This window comes from Pipra filicauda, unplaced genomic scaffold (genome assembly GCF_003945595.2).
Source record: "Pipra filicauda isolate LSUMZ 115617 unplaced genomic scaffold, ASM394559v2 scaffold29_size4552773_pilon, whole genome shotgun sequence".
Taxonomy (NCBI): domain Eukaryota; kingdom Metazoa; phylum Chordata; class Aves; order Passeriformes; family Pipridae; genus Pipra; species Pipra filicauda.
In genome coordinates this window covers 2,245,555-2,266,834 of record NW_024104420.1, presented here as the reverse complement: position 1 = coordinate 2,266,834, position 21,280 = coordinate 2,245,555, and the positions used below count along the sequence as shown (strand labels likewise).

Below are 21,280 nucleotides of genomic sequence, written 5' to 3'. Positions count from 1 at the left end.
GAGAATCTTCTACCACATTTTTCATGGCAGTGAGATATGCACTTGTCAACATATTTTGTCACCGCAAAGTGGCTCTTGGCAACAGGATCATAAAGATCAATAAAAAAGTGCAGATTCTCAATATTTTACTAGCAGCTGCAAAAATTTCATTTATCTTGTTATTTTCCTCGCTTACTGCCACCCTGTCTCAGGAGGGCACTGCTAGCTAAGCAGAATGGTTTTCTTAGCCTTCTATGAATATCTGACAAAAACTCTCCCCTTTGTGTCTCCCCTTCTCCTTCCCTCCTCCTCCTCCTTCTCCTCCTTCTCCTCCTCTTCTTCTCCCTCTCTTTCTTCCCAGAGCTACACATTAAGTTAATTCTTTCCACCGTTACATAAAAATGGAAATTGAAGCCACGCTATAAATTACCAGCATCTCTTAACTTGAGAAAAATTGAGTCTACTTTGTACTTCACCCTTGTAACATTTCATCTCTCAGTTTGGCTTCCCTTAAGATAAACACAGCAGCCCAGCAAATGAATGTGCTAAAACCAAATGACACACTTTGCCGCTGAAAGACCAGAACTGTTTTTGAGCAATGGGTGGTCTGTGAGGCTTGGAGTAGGCAGGGAAAAAAATGTGTAAGTGTACACCGTTCCTTACAAGTGTGCAGAGCTTCCAAAACTCGCAGAAATCTCTGCATGCTGAAGTACATCAAAGGGATTTTTCCCTTTTTGGATAATATTTCCTTTGCTGACATGTATTTAGTATTGTGGTTGGATGACTCATAAAGATAGCTTCATGGCGTCCCAACGCAGTTGAAGCAGAACACATGCCAACAAACATTATTGTCAGCCTCAAAATAAAAACAAAACGTTCAGCTAAGGGTCAATCAATCAAGAGCACTTTGAAGAAAATTCCATTTAGATATTACAAATCATAACAGAATGAATTTAAACCAGCTGACTTTCTGTGAGGAGAACGTCCATGTACAATAAAAATTAGGCTGGTTTTTCAGTGTCCAACTTTTCTATTTTCTTACACTTGGATGCAGTCACCAGTGATGGATGCCAGTTTTTTAAATTGTGTTTTTGTAGTTCATTTTATAAAGATCTGAAGTAATCGAAAACAGATCAACAGGGGGAACTCTAAGTAAAAACTCCACCATGAAAGGAGAGTTGTAAAATCCACTTAATATTGACAGATGTGTAATGACTTTCTCATGCTCACTTTTCATTTAGGTTTGTCATCTATATATATGTACGCATATTTTTTTTTCTTATTTTTATGTATATATGTGCAGGCACACATCACCACATTGAGAAATAGTCCACAAGATACCCACAAAAATACTCTTTCATCACAGCAATCTTTATTCATTATCCAGTGTATTTATTTAAAATCCTATGGTATTTTAGCTATAGATAGCAGATACTTAAGTCTATAATGAAAGATTTGTAATGTATAAATAGAATTGTTATTTTTTTTAACTGTGGTATTATTTAGTCAACTGGATAGAGAATAAAAAAGCTGAAAATGCAATTGAACAATTTTACCATTTTTAAATTGGAACCCTATGGCATAATCAAACTTTATATATTTCATTTTAGATTTCTTTTTGTATGTTTTATTTTTATATTTAAAGGTACTTTAAATAAATTTAAGATTCTTCCTAAATAAAAGAAACTCTGCTTTCTAAAATCAGGATTACTCACTGCAACTGGCAAGCCTGGTGCATTCTTTGATGTGTTTCCTATCATATTTAATAAGGCCAAGCGGTCACTTCTGATTCTGAGGCAAAAGGTTTGTTTATAGCTGAGATCATGTATTTATGTAACGTGTTGTCTGGGTTTTCTGGATATGTTTGCAAGTACAAAGTAAAATGCACCACAATTTCTTTACATTTTTTTTCACACTTTGACTTTCTCCAGCCAGCAACATAAGAGGTACAAGCACTAGCAATGCTGGCTAGCAGGTGTGTTCAACACAGAAGTTGAACAACTCTATTAGGGGTGGAAGACTACTGGTGTTGGCCTGCTTCTGATAAGATCATTCAGGAAAGAGGGCTCCATGTAGCATGGTGGCCACACAGTGACACAGGGCTGCTCAGGCTCCCAGGAGCTTCACACTGAATTTTTTTATTATCACCCCATATGAACACATCCATAACTTTGCTCCTGTCTTTGCAACCAAAGGCAAAAGTACTGGTGACAGTTACAGCCTGACCTTCCAGTAAACTTTGTATCATTGAGTAAATCAGAAAACATTTTACCTGTACTGAACCACTGTTAAGTTCTGCTCTCCACAGTGCCTCGCGCATCGAATATACCGCATCCAGCTTGACTTACTGGGTTCTCCACCATCGATAAAGTGCTGAAGTGTCCCATCTTGGTCATATATCTGGGGGAGATGTCACAAGGTCAAGTAGTTAGAACAAATCATCAACAATCATTTTTCACTGCTTTGTCCCTCTGTGTCTTTTCCAGGAATGTATTGCCATGAAGTTTGTCATTGCATACTGATACTTTTAGAAATCTACATGGAACAGCAGAAGAGTATTTTGGGGGATGCAAGTTTATCATATTTCTTTTATCAAGCCAATCTTTTTGTATTAAACATATTTGTGGTGTCTCAAAGATGTAACCATGTTTCCCAAAGAATATTTAACCTGTTTTGACAAGCTGGCCTTAAATAATGAACTGCCAGATAAACAAGAAAATCTGGATGTAAAGCGTGCATTGAAATGGCTGGGACATCCGAGCAAGGGGCAGTAGTAATCCCTAAACAAGTATCCTTTCCTTCACATCTCAATTGCAGCAAGAGCGTGTACTACAGCAACCTCACATGATACATTAGGGAGTTGTAGGATTCATAATATCAAAACAAATGAGACTAGAAGGAAAAAGAGAGTTGATGATGCCTTTAGAAGCTCCCTTGAGAAGCTTTTTTGAAGTTGTAAATGAGAAATCAGTCCTGAGGGAATCATTGTTTTCCTAAACATGACATCCCTGCTAAGGACATGAGAGCCAGTTCTGGTAATTTTTTAAAAAAGACAGTATTATGTCTCTACTTAGCAGTGGATGCCCCCTCTGAAGTCAAAGAATGAAGTTGCTCTGGAGGCTCTGAAATGAAAAGTGTTTCATGCATACCTACCATTTTGACTGCTTAAAAAATGTTATCTAGGTAGGTCTAATCCTTGTAAAAGCAGATGACCTCAGCAGATTTTTACTTGTTACGCAATTACTTTGTCAAAATTCACGAATGCATCTAAATTACTAGGTACCTGTCTGAAGTAAATCCCATCTTCATGTCTTTTGTCCCTCCATGAACACCATTTGCTTTAACAGTCCTACCCCAAAAATGCTATCCCTTTTGAAATTTTATGAACCTGAATTGATGTTTTCTTGAAAGTAATAATTCTGCTATGTAAAGAGGAAGCACATTTATTACATTGAATTGAACATTTCTAGAGCATACGAATTAACAACCTTGTATGTCTATTTCAATATCAAGAGAATAATCTGAGAAATTATGAGACTATATTCAATACTCCAGATTTATTAAAAGAGTGTTTCCAACAATCTACACAAAAACATACACAGGAATCAGAATCTAGCTCTTTACTCTGCCACAAGAGAGTCTCAAACTCAGGAGCCAGCCTAGCTTTTCCTTTTGGCCAATGGGACTGGGAGTAATCAGGAGCAATACATCCACTGCTAGAGCATGAGAGACACGGAAATCAAGTGTCTATGGCGATCCTTATCGTTTGTTCCTGAGTGTCTGTGACAAGGACCAGGTGAAACCTGGCCAGATACTCCCGGGTTGGATAAGTAAGATGCTACCCCAACATGCACTGAGTGGATTAAAGTCAGAGAAACTGGGAGTCCTCAGAGGCAAACAAATACTCCGATACCAGGGATTAAGTTTATTTTTTATACATGGTAACATGCCAATTATCAACAAGGACCTATTCTTCTGTAAATATATTAGAGTATGTTGAATATATGAACAAAATATGCTAAACAATAAAACTCTGTAACTGAACCAAAAAAGCTTTACAGGAAATCAATCTACAAAAAGGAAGAGAAGGAAAAACTAATGACTAACTGTTGGCTAGGACCATTTTGGCAATATCTATGCAAACAGTCTCAGCACAGTGTTTATTATCTATCCATTTACATGGTGCTTATTCACATAACAATATATGGCTTAACATGAGGCAGAAAAAATTCCCTTAAATAAAGAGCTGATAACTTCCTAATACTCAGATGATATGAAACAGGAAACACAAGGAAGACTGCCATAATCAGTACTGACAGTCATATCTTGACACACAGGGTCCTACTCAGAACTGCATGTAAATCGTCAGTCAGGAACTGACAAGAAAAATTACAATCTGTTATGGAAACATAGGAGTGGAGCTTTCTTGGGCCTTGGACTGCACTACAAGCAAGACTAAATATTTTCAAATGCTTTATTCTTGCAAGTAGTGATGCAACACTATAACATCTTCTACAGGTGTCTATCCTAAGCAGAAGTTGAAAACAATGCCAAAGAGGGTAATGGTTATAAGCCTGGGTACTGAGTTTACCATTTGTAAAAGGTATGCAATTATAGAATTATAGAATAATTTAGGTTGGAAGAGACTTTTAAGATCATTGAATCCAACCCTTAACCCAGCACTGGCAAGCCCACCTCTAAATCAAGTTCCTAAATGCCACATCTACACTTCTTCTAAATACCTCCAGGGATAGTGACTCTACCACTTTCCTGAGCAGACTGTTTCAGTGCTTGACAACCCTCTTGGTGAAGAAATTTTCCCTAATATCCAATCTAAACCTCCAATGGCCCAACAAGTGGCCATTTCTTCTCATTCTGTCACTTGTAACCTGAGAGAAGAGACTGACCCTCACTTTGATACAACCTCTTTCAGGTAGTTGTAGAAAATTATAAGGTCTCCTCTGAGCCTTCTTTTCTCCAGACTAAATAACCCCGGATCCCTCAACCTCTCCTCATCAGACTTGTACTCCAAAACCTTCGCCAGCTCTGTTGCCCTTCTCTGGACACACTCCATGACCTCAATGTCTTTCTTGTAGTGAGGAGACCAGAACTGAACACAGGATTCCAGCTGTGTCCTCACCAGTGCTAAGTACAGAAGAATGATCATGTCTCTGGTCCTGCTGCCTACACAATTTTTGATACAAGACAGAATGCCATTTGCATTCTTGTCTACCTGGGCACACTGCTGACTCAGCACTCCCAAGTCTTTTTCCACTGAGCAGCTTTCCGTCCGCTCTGCCCCTAGCCCGCAGCACTGCATGGGGGTGTTGTGGCCCAAGGGAAGGAACTGGCACTTGCCCTTGTTGAACCTCATAGAATTGAACTCAGCCTATTGATCCAGCCTGTCCAGGTCGCTCAGTAGATCCTTCCCACCCACCAGCAGATCAACACCCCTGCCCAACTTGTCATTTGCCAGCTGGTTGAGGGGGCACTCCGTCCCCTCATCAAGATCACAGATAAAGACATTGAATGGTAATGGCCCCATGGCTGAGCCCTTGGGAACACCACTAGTAATTGACCACCAAGTGGCTTTAGCACCATTTGCCTCCACTCTCTGGGCCTGGCCATCCAGACAGGTTTTTTACCCAGTGAAGAGTGCAAGCCATGAGCAGCCACTTCATCCAAGAGAAGTACTCAAAGAAGAACTGGTCATACTATTAGAGACTGGATCAAATCAGGCATTAAGCACCTCAGCCTTTTTCTTGTCTTTTGTTACTATGTTTCCTCACACATCCAATAAAGGGTGGAGATTATCCTTAGCCCTCCTTCGTCACTAATTTATTTATAGAAATAATTTTTTATATTCTGTTACAGCAAGTAATTCTATTTGGGCTTTGGCCCTTCTACTTTTCTCCATGCATAAACTCTTGACATCTTTGTAGTCCTACAGAGTTGCCCGCCCCTTTCTTCCAAAGCTCACAAATACCCTTTTTTAACCTTAATTTTCAGCCAAAACTCTCAGTTCAGTCAGGTTGGTTTTCTTCCCCATTGACTCATCTTTCGGCACATGGGGACAGCCTGCTCCTGTGCCTTTAAGGTTTCCTTCTTAAGGTACATCAAGCCTTCCAGGATTCCTTGCCATTCAAGACTGCCTCATAAAGGACTCTGTCAGCAAGTCTCCTAAACAGGTCAAAGTCCGTCCTCCAGAAGTCCCAGATGGCAGTTCTGCTGACCCTCCTGCTTACTTCTCTGAGGTTTGAAAACTCTATCATTTTGTGATCGCTGTGCCCAAGACAGCCTCCAACCACCACATCACCCATGAGTCCTTCTCTGTTCACAAACAACAAGTCCAGCAGGGTACATTCCCTAGTTGACCCCCTCACGATCTGTGTCAGGAAGTTATCTTCCACACACTCCAGGATCCTTGTGGACAGTTTCCTCTCTGCTGTTCTGTGTTTCTAGCAAACATCTAGTAAATTGAAGTCCCTCACGAGAGCAAGGGATTACGATTATGAGACTTCTCCCAACTGCTTACAGAATATTTGACCTGCCTCTTCGTCCTGTTTGGGTGGTCTACAACAGACTCCCACCAGGTTATCTGCTTTGTTGGCCTTCCTCCTGGTTCTTACTCATAAACACTCACATAATCACCATCATCTTCTTTTGAAGGAAACTTCCATGTCTTTATTTATTTATATTTTTTTAATTCACTTTGCAGCGTTTTACTCATCCTCTGGAATAAACTAGTAGTCTAAGTAAAGTTGAATACATATATGCTCTGAGAGATGGGGAAAGAGTATTCAGTGGCATTACTGGTAGGAGAGAGCTCTATGGCCAATTACAAGGAAAGATAGTTCTCCCAAAGAAGAAGAAATAGCAGTCTCTTTCCTGAAAAGCTCTGAGACTCACACAGCTAATTGCACAGTAAAATTCAGTGACTTGACTTGCCTAAGGCAGTGTTTGTTAAGCAAAATGCCAATGAGCTCTAGTGTTTGTTATGGTAAGTATACATTATTTATTTGTTAGCACTTTTAATCATGTCAAACTGAAAGCAAACTGGATTGTATGCGTGACTTGATAACTTAGTCATTTAGACCGGATTCTGTGTAGTATATTGGTGCCTAGCTCTCTCTGAAATCAACACACTGCTGAAGGACCTCATTATCTAGAAAGTCTGAAATGTCAGAAAAAGCTGCATGAACTGAAAGAACACAAGTACAGAATTCCCTGAAAAGATTGCTTTTAAGGAGAATAATTTAGGTTGACAATCAAACTACACCTGGGTTCATATTGATAAAAAAATGTTCAAAGAATGAATGCTTTTAGACTTTAAATATGTTAATATTAAGAGCTGGGCATCTGATTTAGGGCAGGAAGGCCCTTTAAATATGCATCTCCTCCTTGTTACACACTGAATGAGAAAGCTCTATAGAAACAATCATGCATTTAACTATCACTTCTTTCTCTTTTCTTTCACTGTCTTGATGACCAAGTAAGGATATTGAGCAAATGTTCTAAGAACAACTCTTAGTCTTTCTATATAAAAGAAAAATGAAATATAATAGAAGTCAGAAGCAAACTAAAACACATAGAAAAGTCTCCAAATGCAGTTTAACTAAAAAGAAACACTGATGTAGATAGATAATAATGGCATTACATAATCACATCCTTTACAAAGGCCACATCTCAAACATTGAAATACTTTTTTTTTTTTGTAAATGGCATTCTATCTTTTAGATTATCTATAGAGTAAATAGGCAATTTATTCTCAGCCAGTATAAAGAAATGACTGTTCATCACATTGCAATAACTCCAACTCTGACTCCTAATAAATATTATTGAATCTGTAATAATCAACTTACATAAAACTGGTATGTAACAATGGTAGTATACATGTCATCAACCTCATTCTACTATAAGCAGAAATGTTTGGACAGGTTTCCTATTCAACTACATGGACATTACTTCAGAAAGACATTAGTTATAAATACTTCTCATCTTGCTTGATAAGACTAACAGATTTGTTTTTCCTCATAAAATATGTCTTCAGACTTTTTATGGACTGACAGCAAAATTAACAATATAAATATCCTACAGATAATATTCAAGCTTGTTGGCTTAGGATGAATAAGTATGCTTTGGTCTATTGTTATGTAGAAAATAAAGCTGGTTACTTTAGTGTATTTGTTACTTTAGTCTTTACGTGTATTTGAAATAATCTATGTCAACAACCAGTTACTTATTTTGTAACTAACTGGATGATATCTCCTTGCCATGTAGAAAATGCAACAGTTCATTCAAAGAATGATTTTTCTGTTTTGCAACTTTCGTATTACAGGCAAAGCAGTGTCAATTTGTTTATACTTCAAATTACCATCGAGTTTTCCAAAGCATCCTGAACTGCTATAAAAAATTAACAGAATAAAATCTGAAATAAATGAGCAAGGAGGAAACATCAGGAGACCTCACTGGTTAGTATCAAAATGTTCTCCAACACTTGTTGGCAATAAACTCCCTGGGATGCAACCACTCGGAGAAAATGCACAGAAATATGTCCTGACAGCCAATGGTATTTAACTACTCACTTTGTTCAATGCAATTTTCTACAATTAGCCATATCTGATTTGAAGCATACATCTTGTAATATCTGCGTAATATTTCTTCTCTTTAATCTAGCAGGCATCATCTAGCAAATTTTATAAAAGAAAATACTTGCCAAATAATATTAAAAGCTATTTAGTTTTAATGTTTCTCAAAGGATTATAGCATATGAAACTATAAACATTGGTTTGAACTGTCTGTGCTAGGTGAAAGGCTTCATCTCTCACTTAGACTCCAGTCCAGCAAACACTTATGCACATATTGTAGTCCCATTGATCTCAATGGGACTACTCGTGTGTGAAATCAAGCATCTGTGTAAGCGGTTTGAGGACTGGGGCCTTATTCCAGGAAGTGTCATGACAGCAATGCCCTGCTGATTATGTGGACTTCATAAAAATTTTTTCGGTTTTATTTTAAGTCAAGTCTCAGTGGTTTGTTTCGACACTAGCCTGTGGAAGTCATGGAATAGGAAAGAATTTCACGTAACACAAACCAGTATTACTCAACACCAGGGCAATGAAGGGAAGACACAGAGCAGAAAAAAATCACACACAAAGCTGAAAACCTGCACACATGCAGACAGGTCTGTAAAGAACCAATGCTCTTGCAGTATCCACTGACACCACAGGACCTCGACAGTGTGCACTTTGGCACTCTCCTGACATGTTCTGTGATAGGATAGAAAAAGCAATGGTGCTCTAGCCATGAGTCATGCTGCAATGGAGATATTTTTGCTCAACATTGGTATTTCCACCCTGCTTACTGCACTGTGTTCCCATGCAGCCCTGGTAATAGAAGACCACGAGGAGGCAGCAGATTGAAGTTGTTCTCTGCAGTCTTTTCTATGTGGTACACAGAGCATTAAGAGAAAAAGTGTTGCCAATCTACACTAAATGTACAGAGAGACCAGGAAAAAAAAACAGACTAAAAAGGAAAAGGTGGTTTAAAAACAGAGAGGCAAATTATAAAACTGAAGTAATTCAAGCAGAAGATTCTCACACCAATTGACTGGTAGATGCATATCTCACTAAGTATATCAGGAAAGGAGCTACAAGAAAGCTGTAAGGGCCCAATGCTGAAAACCCTAATTCAACTGGAAAGTCTTTATGAACTCAGTAACAAAGCTCCTAAGACAGTATTCTGAGAGAGGAAATTAAGGCAGTTATGATGATTCCTTGTTGCTCTTGGTACCTCTGAAAAAAGAGCACTGTTTCCTTCGCAGGTAAGGACATAGCTTTGACCATTTTCTTGCAGCTTCTAAAAATTTTTAGACATTGTAAAGTGAAGTTAAAAAATGTTTTTTTCATGTCTTTTCATTCCTTTATGCAACCAAATATCCCAGTAGGATTTTGGCAGATTTCATCACTCAGCATCAAGCTTGGACAACTGAAAAAAGTGAGCAGGTACATAGCTCGTAAGGTGACTTACTGGTAATGCAATGATCTTAGACAAACTACTCAGGACCAAAAGACACTCATAAATAGAAATAATTCTAAATTTCCCTGGTTCTAATATGTGAGAAGGAATAAGAGCAAGGAAGGTCTGATCTTCAAATGTAATTCAGGGCTTACCTTGCTGGTAAGAGAAAGCTGATGGCACAAGAAGAGCACAGTTTTTGATCCCTCACTCCTGTAATTTCTGTTGAGTAAAAGTTCAAAATACTGTTCCAAACTCCATTTTCATAATTTTGTGCATGAATCAGCATTTCCAGAGAGGTAACAGACCTTAGACTTACAAATCCTAGGCTCAGTGCTTAGGATACTTTCAGAAGTATGATGCATAGAATATATGGCACAGTTATCATTCTGTAAATGAAACTTCTTAGATTACAGTTTTTGTTTGGTTTCACTTTGCAGCACTTGGGGTTTCTCATTCTTTCCATTAACTTTAGGATTTTTAAAAGCTCCAATACCATGTTTCCTTAAGAATCAGATTAGATTTCTCATACGCAGAGTTCCTAGAGACTCTGAAGAGAACAGAAGGGAGGCTCTGAAGAGGATGGAGTCAGACTCTTCTCAGTCGTGCCAAGGAATAGGAGAAGAGGCAAGAGGCAGAAACTGGAACACAGTAAGTTCCACATAAGTGTGAGGAAGAACTTTACTGTGAGGGTGACTGAGCACTGGAACAGGCTGCAAAGAGAGGTTGTAGAGTGTCCTTCCCTGGAGGCATTCAAAAGCTGTCTGGACACAATTCTGAGTAACATGCTCTAGGGACCCTCCTTGAGCAAGGAGTTTGGACTAAGTGACCTCCAACCCTAAACATTCCAACCTTGGTTCCTTCCAACATTAAACATTCTCTGATTCTGTAGAGAGACTCTCAATCCTGTAGAAGAAATAGCAAAAAATCGTTTAGTAAGTTAGACTTAAAACTCCATTGAAAACAATGGGACTCAAGTTTTAACTTATTTGGAACTTTGGAACCATACATGCCTGTCTGCCTTTTAGGCAGGTAAAGGATCATAGAATTTGCTCTAACTTTCTAAGCAAGACTTCTTGCCTTGAAACAAGGAATTCTTTTATTTCCTTTGAATGTACCATGAATGGTTGTGGTCTGATTTGAAGTAGGGCACTTCAGAGAACTGTGGAACCACTGAGGTTGGAAGGAGTCTCTGGAGGCCAACTCATCAGCTCACAAGATATCGATGACTTCTACATCTTCACTTTGAAATTCTTGAGTCATTGTTTATGGGTATTTAGTGGAAAAAAAAAAAAAAAAAGAAAAAAAAATGGAACTGGGAAAAAACCAAAACCCAAATTCAAAAATATGTTACATGTGAAAAAACTCTTAGAAAAGAAAGCCTGTCCACAAGTGACTTCACTTTCAAGCAATGTCAGAACATTACTTTGTTCTGATAAAAGTATTGCTGCACAATGTAATGGTTGTGACCCACTGATAAAGTTTTATTGCTGAACTAAGGCACAAATAGTTTTATTCAAGTGTGCAAACTTTAATTTCCATTAGTGTTTCTGATGGGTTCGAGTGTCCCACTGAGTCTCCAGTGGCTGCCCCATAAGACATGCAGTTCTTCTTTAGTTCTGAGCATTACTTGTCAGCCCTGTCTGTATGTCTTAGATACTTTCCAGTATTTAAGATCCCACTAAGCATCTCCATTCTGACTTCTGAATTGTTCTGCAGATGCTTAGGTTTAGTGCCTGCTCTGAAAAAGATTTGTCGCATGATTTACAGCAAGTACTTAAACTCTGTGTCTTGATACTGTGGCTGTAGAAAACAGGGATTTTGATAAAATTTTTTTGTGCACCATTTCTTTATCTTCACTCTGAGTTTGTAAGTAAATATGGGCAGGGACTGTTTTTACAGTGTATGTGTAGAACATCTATCTCAGCGGAGCACCCATTTACTACTTCAATACAGACTCCACAGATAATTCTTTCAATCCTTTTTTAAACATCTCATTAAGGCTCACCATAAATGAGGAATTTCAGTAAAAATTACATACTTTAGAAAGTGTACTTAATTCCTTTGTGAGTTTTAAATAATGAGGCACAATGATATTTTTAGTTTGGAATATTTTGGAATGTCTGGAATGTCAAGTTCCCCAGATGATGATTAAAAGGTCAAGTAATAAAGTATATGATAAACTATGCCTGAGATTCCTCATAGAACAAATGAGTAATGGCTGTACAAACTATGTCACCATGTTTTTATATCAAAAAAATTCCTGCACTGTATTATTTATTCAAATTTGTTCAATTATAGGATTGTCAGAAAAACAGGCACAGATGGCTAGTTTGTAACTTCTTCAGGGCTGAAGTCAGAGTCAAGAAGCAAAGGAAAAGAGTGCCTTAAGGAGTAGTGCTAGCATTGCCAGTGATTGCCTAGTAGAGAATGTGAAACAGGTTTTTTTTCTTGCTGGAGTGCAGGTCTGGTATTGGTAAGTATCATGTTAAGTTTCTTTGGAAGTGAGTTTGTTTCTGTGAGGATTATAACATTAGATTAGAACATTGCTTAAGACACAATCACAGGAGCCCTCCAGAGCTGTTAAGCATTTGGCATATCTCACTTATCTCTAAGGGTGGCAGGGGCCATCAATACAAAGTGGACCATCAATCAATATGGAGTCTTCTTCAGACATTGCCTGTCAGCTGATCAGAGGAAGACTTTACGGAATCAGCTTTTCATTATCAGGATTTGGTCTGTGATCAGAACAAGCCACTAAACCTTTTACTTTTCACTTGGCAAAAACATACACACTGGAAAAAAGTCCTGACAGTTCATTCATTTTGCTCCATCACTGGAGCCAGATGATATTTGACTGGGGAGACCCACCCTCTTTGATGTTGTGGTCTTTTGAGAGTGCCCTGCTGTGAAAAAAATTTTCTCCTTCCAAATTAAAGAGAAATATTTCTATGTCCAGCTGTTAAATGTGACATTTGCCATTTTTCAGTGCATTGGCTTTGTGCCATCTCGCAGGCTGTGTTTCAAGCCTATCTTTTTCTCTTCCCCTTCTCAGCAGCAATATCCACAATGTGCTAGTGTCTCCAGCTTCTACATATATCAAGACCAATAGGGAAAATACAAGTAATACTGCATAGCTCTGAACTACAGCAACAATATTTACATATTTCTTCTAATTTTTTAATTAAAGCCAGCAATCCTTCATCAGTGAAGGATAAAACCCTTAAATACCATCTATCTATGAAAAGTCATTCTGATTGCAGTAGGCAAATCATGCTGACGCAAAGCCTCTGTAGAATACATTTACTGGTTAAATGAGTGTGGATGTTATTTAAACTTGTTTCTTGTCCACATCAAAAAAAAAAATGGCATCCATTCAGCAGCCCTAGCTCTGTTTAAATTAAGACAAACTTCTCATGAAAGCTTGAATAAACATTTACGTTTATGTAATCAAGAAAACCTGTATCTTCTCATATTTATTAAGTGTAATTTTTAGAGTTATAAAAACCACTGTCACGAATTGTGTATACTGTAAATAAAGGGAAGACTCATCATTACAACATTTTGCATATCTTTTAAGGTGGATGAAATGCAACAGGTTCCAATTACTCTTCAGCTCAGGCTTTCCATTATCCTTTTCATTTCCATATTTGCTGACACAGAAAAGGATCAATGGTTGATAGATTTTGGCAAGGTCATTATTACAAACCTGTGTTTTGTAATTAATCTCAAACTATAACCAGCAAATCTGAATAACTGCTCATGTATTCACCACATCTTCATGCTGTGAAAATGAAAACTTGACTGAGAGCCTCAATGGATGAGAATGGAAGCACTTAGTTTGGAAAATTACGAAAATTACGAAAAATAAAAAAAATTAAGCACTTCCCCTTTAGGTATCCACATTCTAGATTCACACCAAGAAAGAGCATAGTTCAGAAAGATCTGATCTAGAAATAAGCAGTAAAGCCTACTCTTCATTTGGACTACACAGTTCATGAATACAGTTTTAAAAATTGTGGAATGATTCAGGTTTACAAATAAATATAAATTAGCCTCTCTCCAAAAGGCTAGCATGGAGCTAATCTACATTCTGCAGGGCTTCAGGCAGTTCTCAAAAGCTATCTGGTATCTAACAAAGCCAGTGCTGGGACAGGAGATGTCCAAGCAATGCAGAGACACTGGCTGTTTATGGTGCTAAAAATTCAACCACAAGCATGTTTCCTTGTTCCTGAATCAAATGCTGCCACTCCTAAAATTAAAAGCAGCATATATATATGCTCTATAAATTTGGATCTCCGTTTTATTCCGTTCCATGACTGTGGTTCCATGATTCTTGTTCCAGGGTGGTAACCTTGTTACAAGAATATAATTGATGCTGTTATGGTCCTTCTCTGTCCTCATTTCTAAATATATGAAGAAATATTTTTCTTACTGTTAATTCCAGTTTTCTCTAATTTAGCTACCCAGTGTTACTCAAAATTCTCTTTACTTGCTTCTAATCTCCAATCAGCCAATTGCCTCATTATGTTCCTTTTTTCTGTCCCTCAATTTTTCAAGGCAAGAGAAAAACACCCAGGAATAGCTCACTAGAGTGAAAGCCAAGAACTGGTTGCAAAGGTTTGTGTTGGTCTTTTTCTCTGTTACATTCTGCATTTTTCTCTTTCACGTTTAACAGTACACACCTCACCTTTATCCTTCCAGCCTTCCTCAACTCTCCTCTCTGTGCCAAAATAACTTGCAATAAAAAGGCATTTTTTTTTGTCCAAAACAGCTGTAAGTGAAAATGTATAGATGGCTTATGTAGGCCAGCACAGATGAGGCATGTACATTTCAGAAACAGTAGAGTAGTTTGAGCAGCAACTGTACTGACCTCAAATGATCACTTTTTTACTATGGAAATCAAAGCAAATGAAATAATTTGAGTGATTATAATCCATGCTGAAAACTTTAGCAGTAAAATGATTCATGAAAAGAAATTTTTATTTTTCCCAAAGTCTAAATTCTAAAAAAAAATAAAATTAAAATAAACCAAATATTTTGATGATTTTCCCACCATCCTCAAAAATTAACACAAAGGACAAATTAATCACTGTTTAGTAGGCCTGTATGCAAAATTATTTTGCTGGATATAACCAAAACCTCACAATGGTTGTAAAGCAATAACAATACCAAAATGGTTTGGAGCAAGTTTTTTTTTTTTTTTTAAATTTGATTGTTTCAGGATTTTATAAACCATAATACAATGTTTCCTTATAAGCTTACTGAACTTTAAAATTCAAAGGAGTTCTGAGCTGAGAAATAATCTTTCTGTTTAGAAAATACAAGAACTTCATGTTCAGATAATTTAGAAACCTTTTCCCCTGTTTTGTCCATGGGACCTTCAAACGAAACTGACATTTTTATGCAAACAGTTTTAGTTTCTCAGCATTCTCTGGGAAAAAAATAGTTGTTTCCTTGGAAAACCCCCAAAATTTGTAAGTAGTTATCTGTTGTACCTCAGTGATAGGCTATCAAAGGCATACATAGAAACAGTTATGGCACCTAAGAGCTTGCAATCTAAAAGACACAGATAAAGCTAAATGAATTGAGAGACCCAGAAAATGTGATGAAAGTGTAACCTTTCCCCACGCCTTTCCTGTCTCCTTCTCCCTCAAGCATAATCACAAAAGTTCTCTGCTTAAATACAAGAAGATTAGTAAGGAGTGTGACTTCACAGTTTTACCGAGTTACGCAGGAATTGCCATGCTTTCCCTCTCCAGAAAGAAAATCTTTGGTTTCCCCCCATGGGTTACAGATCTCTACCAGCTCCCTGCCATGCATGAAGAAAATAAACCCTGAATGTATGTGCAGGCAAATTAAAACCTAAGCCCTTTTTTGACTTGATTGACAATACATTGGGAAGGCAGGCAGTGGTAAGTCACGTGTATGTTAGCCCATACATTTGAGGGCAAAGGAAGAGGGAAGACACACTAAAGAAAGGGCTAAAGGAGAAACTAAACAATGTGGAAAATAAATGAGTGTATTTATATATTTTATGTAAAAAATTCCTCAAGAGGAATTGTTAATAGCAAGCGAGTCCTTGTTCCACATCTTTTTCATGCCTCACAGACTGCATACCTACTGTATGTGGTTGCCTTTCCTATCTGGTTTGACCACTCTACTTGTGTCTACTTGTAAGAAGAGAGAATATTAAAAATAACTATGTGTGCCTACTCTTAGCCATACATTCAGATTAACTGTTTACAAAGAATTTGATGAAGCTGTAATAAAAATCAATTTATCTACAGAAAGAAGCACTTCTTGTTCTCGAATGGCAGATTTATGATTTCATGCAAGCATGAATATCCTAGAGCTCACCCTTTTTAATAAGGAGTCTTTTAAAAGACATAAAATATTTGTCCTAATGAAGTAATGGTTTCCTAAGGTTTTGCTTCTTTTCTGTACTGCCTACAGTTTTATGTCTTTGTTGAAATGTGTCACTTCTTAAATTATGATGTTTTCCTAAGTCTACTATATTCTTTTTCTAACCCACACTAAGAAAGCACAATTGTCAGACATTATGTTTTGAGGGCATACTGACCTTCAACTTATTGTGGATAATGTAAATTTAATATTTTATAGTAATTTTGAAAACATTCCTAAACTCAAAATCCTTCATTGCTTAGTACCTTTAACTCATTCCACCTAACAACATTAAACTAGAGACTAATATTTTCTGAAGAAAATCAAAGTAAAAGGTGAGAGGAGAAGACAAAAAGTACTTTAACATTAGGGAGTCACTGCTATTAGAGTCACAGCCAAATTTAGATAAGACACTGTACTGAGACAACACAAACAGCTGCTGCAATCCCGGAACTGTCATCTTAGCCTGTTCAAATTTGTCTAAAAACTCTCTAAGAAACTGGGAGTATGAGATGAGTGAGACAGGAGAGGTTAATGCACTGTGATTCCAGCCTCTGCTGACTCTTCTGTCAAAAAATACTGAGATTCATCCAACAGAATATGATAGTGGTAGATTTTGCTTCTTTTTCTCAAAGACATTTCATTCTCCAATAGAAAGCAGAGAAGGATCTGAGTTACTCCAGGCTTCAAAGGAAAGACATTTATTTTGTCCAGATAAGTAAATTGTCTAGTAATCCCATGTGGCATCTGGATAGGAAATATATTATACTTACTAGAAAATTGAGCAAATCCTTGGAATCAAGGATGAATAAACAAACTGACTGAGAGGAAAAGACACTTACCAGAGGCTTAGTAATGAGGTACCTTCAGGAGCATTCCATACTTTAAAGAGTTGAGCAGTGTGCAGGACTAATGAAGCCTGGTTTTAGTATGGCTGTGTGTCCTTTGTCCCCCAAACCTTCACTACTATAATGATCTCCACTTCTATGCTCATTCCAGTGTATAATACTGATATCTAAGCACTTTCCAGTTATTATGTACTTAGCACTGCTGCTAATATCACTGAAAGTTCAGCACACAGAAGATAGAAATGTACAGTGCAGTCTGTAACTGCAGATGCAGGAGGAATGATGTCCTGGGATACCTCACCTTGCAAAGTGTAAGTAGAGAAGAGGTATAGCAGTGACAAAAAATGCTCACAAAAAATCCTGGTGACCTTTTCTCGACAGTGTGATATAGATTGGGTCAATAAGCTTTCCTGACCCTCAATAATACCCATCTGCATCTTCAATAATCTTCTTGAAAGCATCACAGGAGAGTAACTACTTCTATAAGTCACTTTGTGAAATGTGAACTAGCAGGAGCATGAAATCTGGAACCATGCAGGACAGAAATGCACAGTTTGCATATGCTAAACAAACCTCCTGTGTCAGACCGATTACATAGGCAATAGATCCAGATGCAGCTCTTGTTTTCCTGAATTTTTGGAAATTTTAGCTGCTGCATGTTTGGAAAAGCACAGTTGCCATGACAATACCAAAAGGAGTGTGCCCTGTATGTTTTTCAGATTTGACTTTATTATATATACAGGATATCCTGTATTACATAGAATGTCTAGCAGTCCTGAAAGAAGAAAATGACATTTCCTGTTTTCTTTTTTTTTTTGGTCTACTTTTTCCACGTTTCAAGAGATTTAGCTTCTATACCTCTTACATCAAATTTAGAGAAAATGCAGGAGGGATTACTGTATTCCTACCACTATAGTTCTGACTATTAATTAAATGTGTTATAATCATTACAGGTAAACCGTTAACAATAATGCAGTCCAATTGTAGATACGTTTCATAGTCATCCAATTTAAATGTCATTTTTTCTGATATTTTCTCAATCTAAAATGTGTTTTAACTAAAAATGTTCAAAATCATCAGGGCCTAAAACAAACCCTCAGATTCTAATACAGTTTTTAACAGTGTAAATAGGATGTGAATCAGACATTATTATGAGCAACTCTTAACACAAAATTGCATGCAGAACTACAAAAAGTGCCAAAATCATCATGCTCCACAATGCAGAGCATCTATGTTTCAGTCTCTTAATTACAGTCTAAGTCCTCTAGAAGTCAGTACAATAATAACCTGCAGAAGTAGAAAGCTGGCAAATTTTTAAACTATTGTGGTGATGGGAGAGAAAGAGCAGGAAGATCTTACTTATAACAAATGATTGCATTAATTTTTACCTGCAATATTACAAAAGATATGTATTGCAATTCCCATTTTACAGCTAGGGTAAACCATGCCATTAGCTTTGCAACTCTATTTAAATGGTCTGTCAACTTTAAAGTTACATCTACATACACTGTGCACATAAATGAGAAAAAAATCCAAACCTCATCACATACGTCATTCACATATCGTATATAGTGAGTTCTCAGATTTGTATTGATTTAATATCTTTGAGAGCAAAAATGAACAAGACTCAAAAGATCCATCATGATGCAATTATCCAAAGTTTTGCTTCTAAAATGCATCTGTGCTTGGTCCTGACAAAATAATTTTAACTGTAAATTTGCAAATGCTTCAATTATAAAACTGCAGAGATCTGAACTGTAATAGTCAAAGATCAACTGTTTTATAAATACATTTTAAATATGTCATTAATATAAAATTCCTATATCATACAACCAAAACAATTTAATATGACTTGCTATGGCAATAACCGGGTCATTTTTCAAAAAAAAAATAGATACATTCCATCATGTAATTTTGAACTTCTTCTGACCTTCTGATGGCCACGATTGGGAACAAATGTTATGCAATAAAGACATTGGCTGCTTTTTATTTGCAAAACAGAGAACACTTAATTTAAGCAGCCTTTGTTTTAGTAGACATATCAGATGCATTGCATAGGAAAAGATACCAGTCTTTCATATATATTAATTATAATCACAGATTAAAAAATACTACTGGTTTAGAACATGTCTACACTACAATCCAAGTAACTGAGACTGATGCAGATAAATCTCTTCTCTGGGTGTAAATTAGCCACCTAGGTCATGACAGCAGAGCAATCAGAGCAGCATGGGATGTACTTATAGCTATTTACCATGCTTTACTGCAAGTTTTGTATCCCGTGGTAAACTCAGTTTTACTGGAGTTACATTATTTATAAGACTGAAATAATTACCTTGATTAAAACTGGTTGTCTTGTATCTGCCCAGAGGTGCGGAAACATCTTTGGTTGCAGGCACAAAAGAGGAACCTGATAATAAATACTGGGGCACTATTGGTTATTTCCTTTGCTCACAAGCAGTGTAAAATGAAGCTTGTTAGTCACTTGAAGATAGGATTTGTTTCACATAACAATAACCAATCAAGGTTAAGTATATAACCTAACCCTATTATGGAATGTCCTTGTAGAGACAGTGGGGAGAAACAGGCACCATCAGGGGGCAACACATCATAAGCAAGGTTAACTCACTTAGATCAGATACTTAACTGACTGATATCAAATGTTAGTGACTGACGCTGCAAGCGTGACCTGCTATAAATTGCCACAACCTAAATTGTGTTTACTGAGAATAGTACTCAAAAAATTCAGCCATTTTTGTATTGCATTTGTACTTGTTGCTTTCTCATGCTCCTGAGGAAAATGGTATTAAGAATCTTAACATTCAAGGGTGACTGTTGTAGTATATTTCTTAATACAAAAACAAGAATACCATCTTTATATAAATACATTTAAAATTAAATCTATAGAATCATATCAGTCTTAAAATACTTTACCTCTCTTATGATGATGCAAGCACACAGTTAATCAATCAGGATTTTTTCTTCCAGCTTTCTTTCCAATATATAATTCTCTCCCTCTTTTTTTTTTTTTTTTTGGTAGAGCACAGAACAGCAACAACAGTTTTCAGGAGAGCTGTAGTTTGTAATGCTGCTGAAAGCTGCTCCCCCAAAATGACCTTTACTACCAAGTAAATGATTACAGCAGGGTACCTCAAAAACAAAAGGCAAAAAAAATTCTTTTCATATTGTTCACAAAACTACTGTGTTGGGGAAGCTTTTCAGACACATGCTTAAAAGCCAATAAATAAATAAATAAGTAAGTAAGTAAGTAAGTAAGTAAGTAAGTAAATAAATAAATAAATAAATAAATAAATAAATAAATAAATAAATAAATAAATAGTGTGCCATTTCTACTCAATTTTAATTTCAAGACTTGACTGACTGGGATGCCTCAAATCATTTTCTGGAAGCCTTGAGATAATATGTGAGTGGCAAGAATGTCAGCGTGCCTGGATTCTGACTATAATGGCATACCACTGCTTGCATTGCAGCAAAATCTTGATGTGGCAAACAGCATAAAATAGTAGAATGGGCCTGGTGAGCCCATTTCAACCTTATCAGATGGAGGAGAAAAAAGTCTTTGCTTAAGAACAGAATCTCTTATCTCTTCACTGGGAGAAGGACCAAGGGAAGGCATAGTTTCTGCGTGTAAAATGCAGTGGTTCCAAACAGTCCAGCACTTTATGTTAGAACCAGGTTGAAGTTGGAGGGTAAATGGGATTCCAGTAAAGGAGCTGAGGCTCCCCTTGCCAACCTTTCCTCTCCATCGGCACCATCCCAGATCACCCAGCAGTCCCTGTGTAAAAACAGCCTTGTCCCATGGTGGACATGACTATCTTCTGAGTTCTACAAAGGTACAGGTCTTTACAGATCTTTTTGTTAACAGGGCAGAAATCATTGCTGCCAAAATTTGGTCTTCAGAACACAAATTATCCTCAATAAAGTACCAGTTTTGTCTGGTACTTATAGAGTCCAAAATAAAGTACCAACTCTGCTTTCCAGCAAAATCTAATTACAAAGACTTTCTTGGG

The 21,280-nt window shown here is 37.1% G+C and overlaps 1 protein-coding gene across 1 annotated transcript in view; it reads right to left on the bottom strand.

Annotated features, from left to right (window-relative positions):
* The window catches only part of PRDM6 (PR/SET domain 6), a 73,081-nt gene that overhangs the window by 21,619 nt on the left and 30,182 nt on the right, over positions 1 to 21,280 (bottom strand). Inside the window, exon 4 of the mRNA XM_027710322.2 lies at positions 2,252 to 2,379. Within this exon, the coding sequence (XP_027566123.1) occupies positions 2,252 to 2,379 (128 nt within the window). The remainder of the gene's footprint in view (positions 1 to 2,251; positions 2,380 to 21,280) is intronic.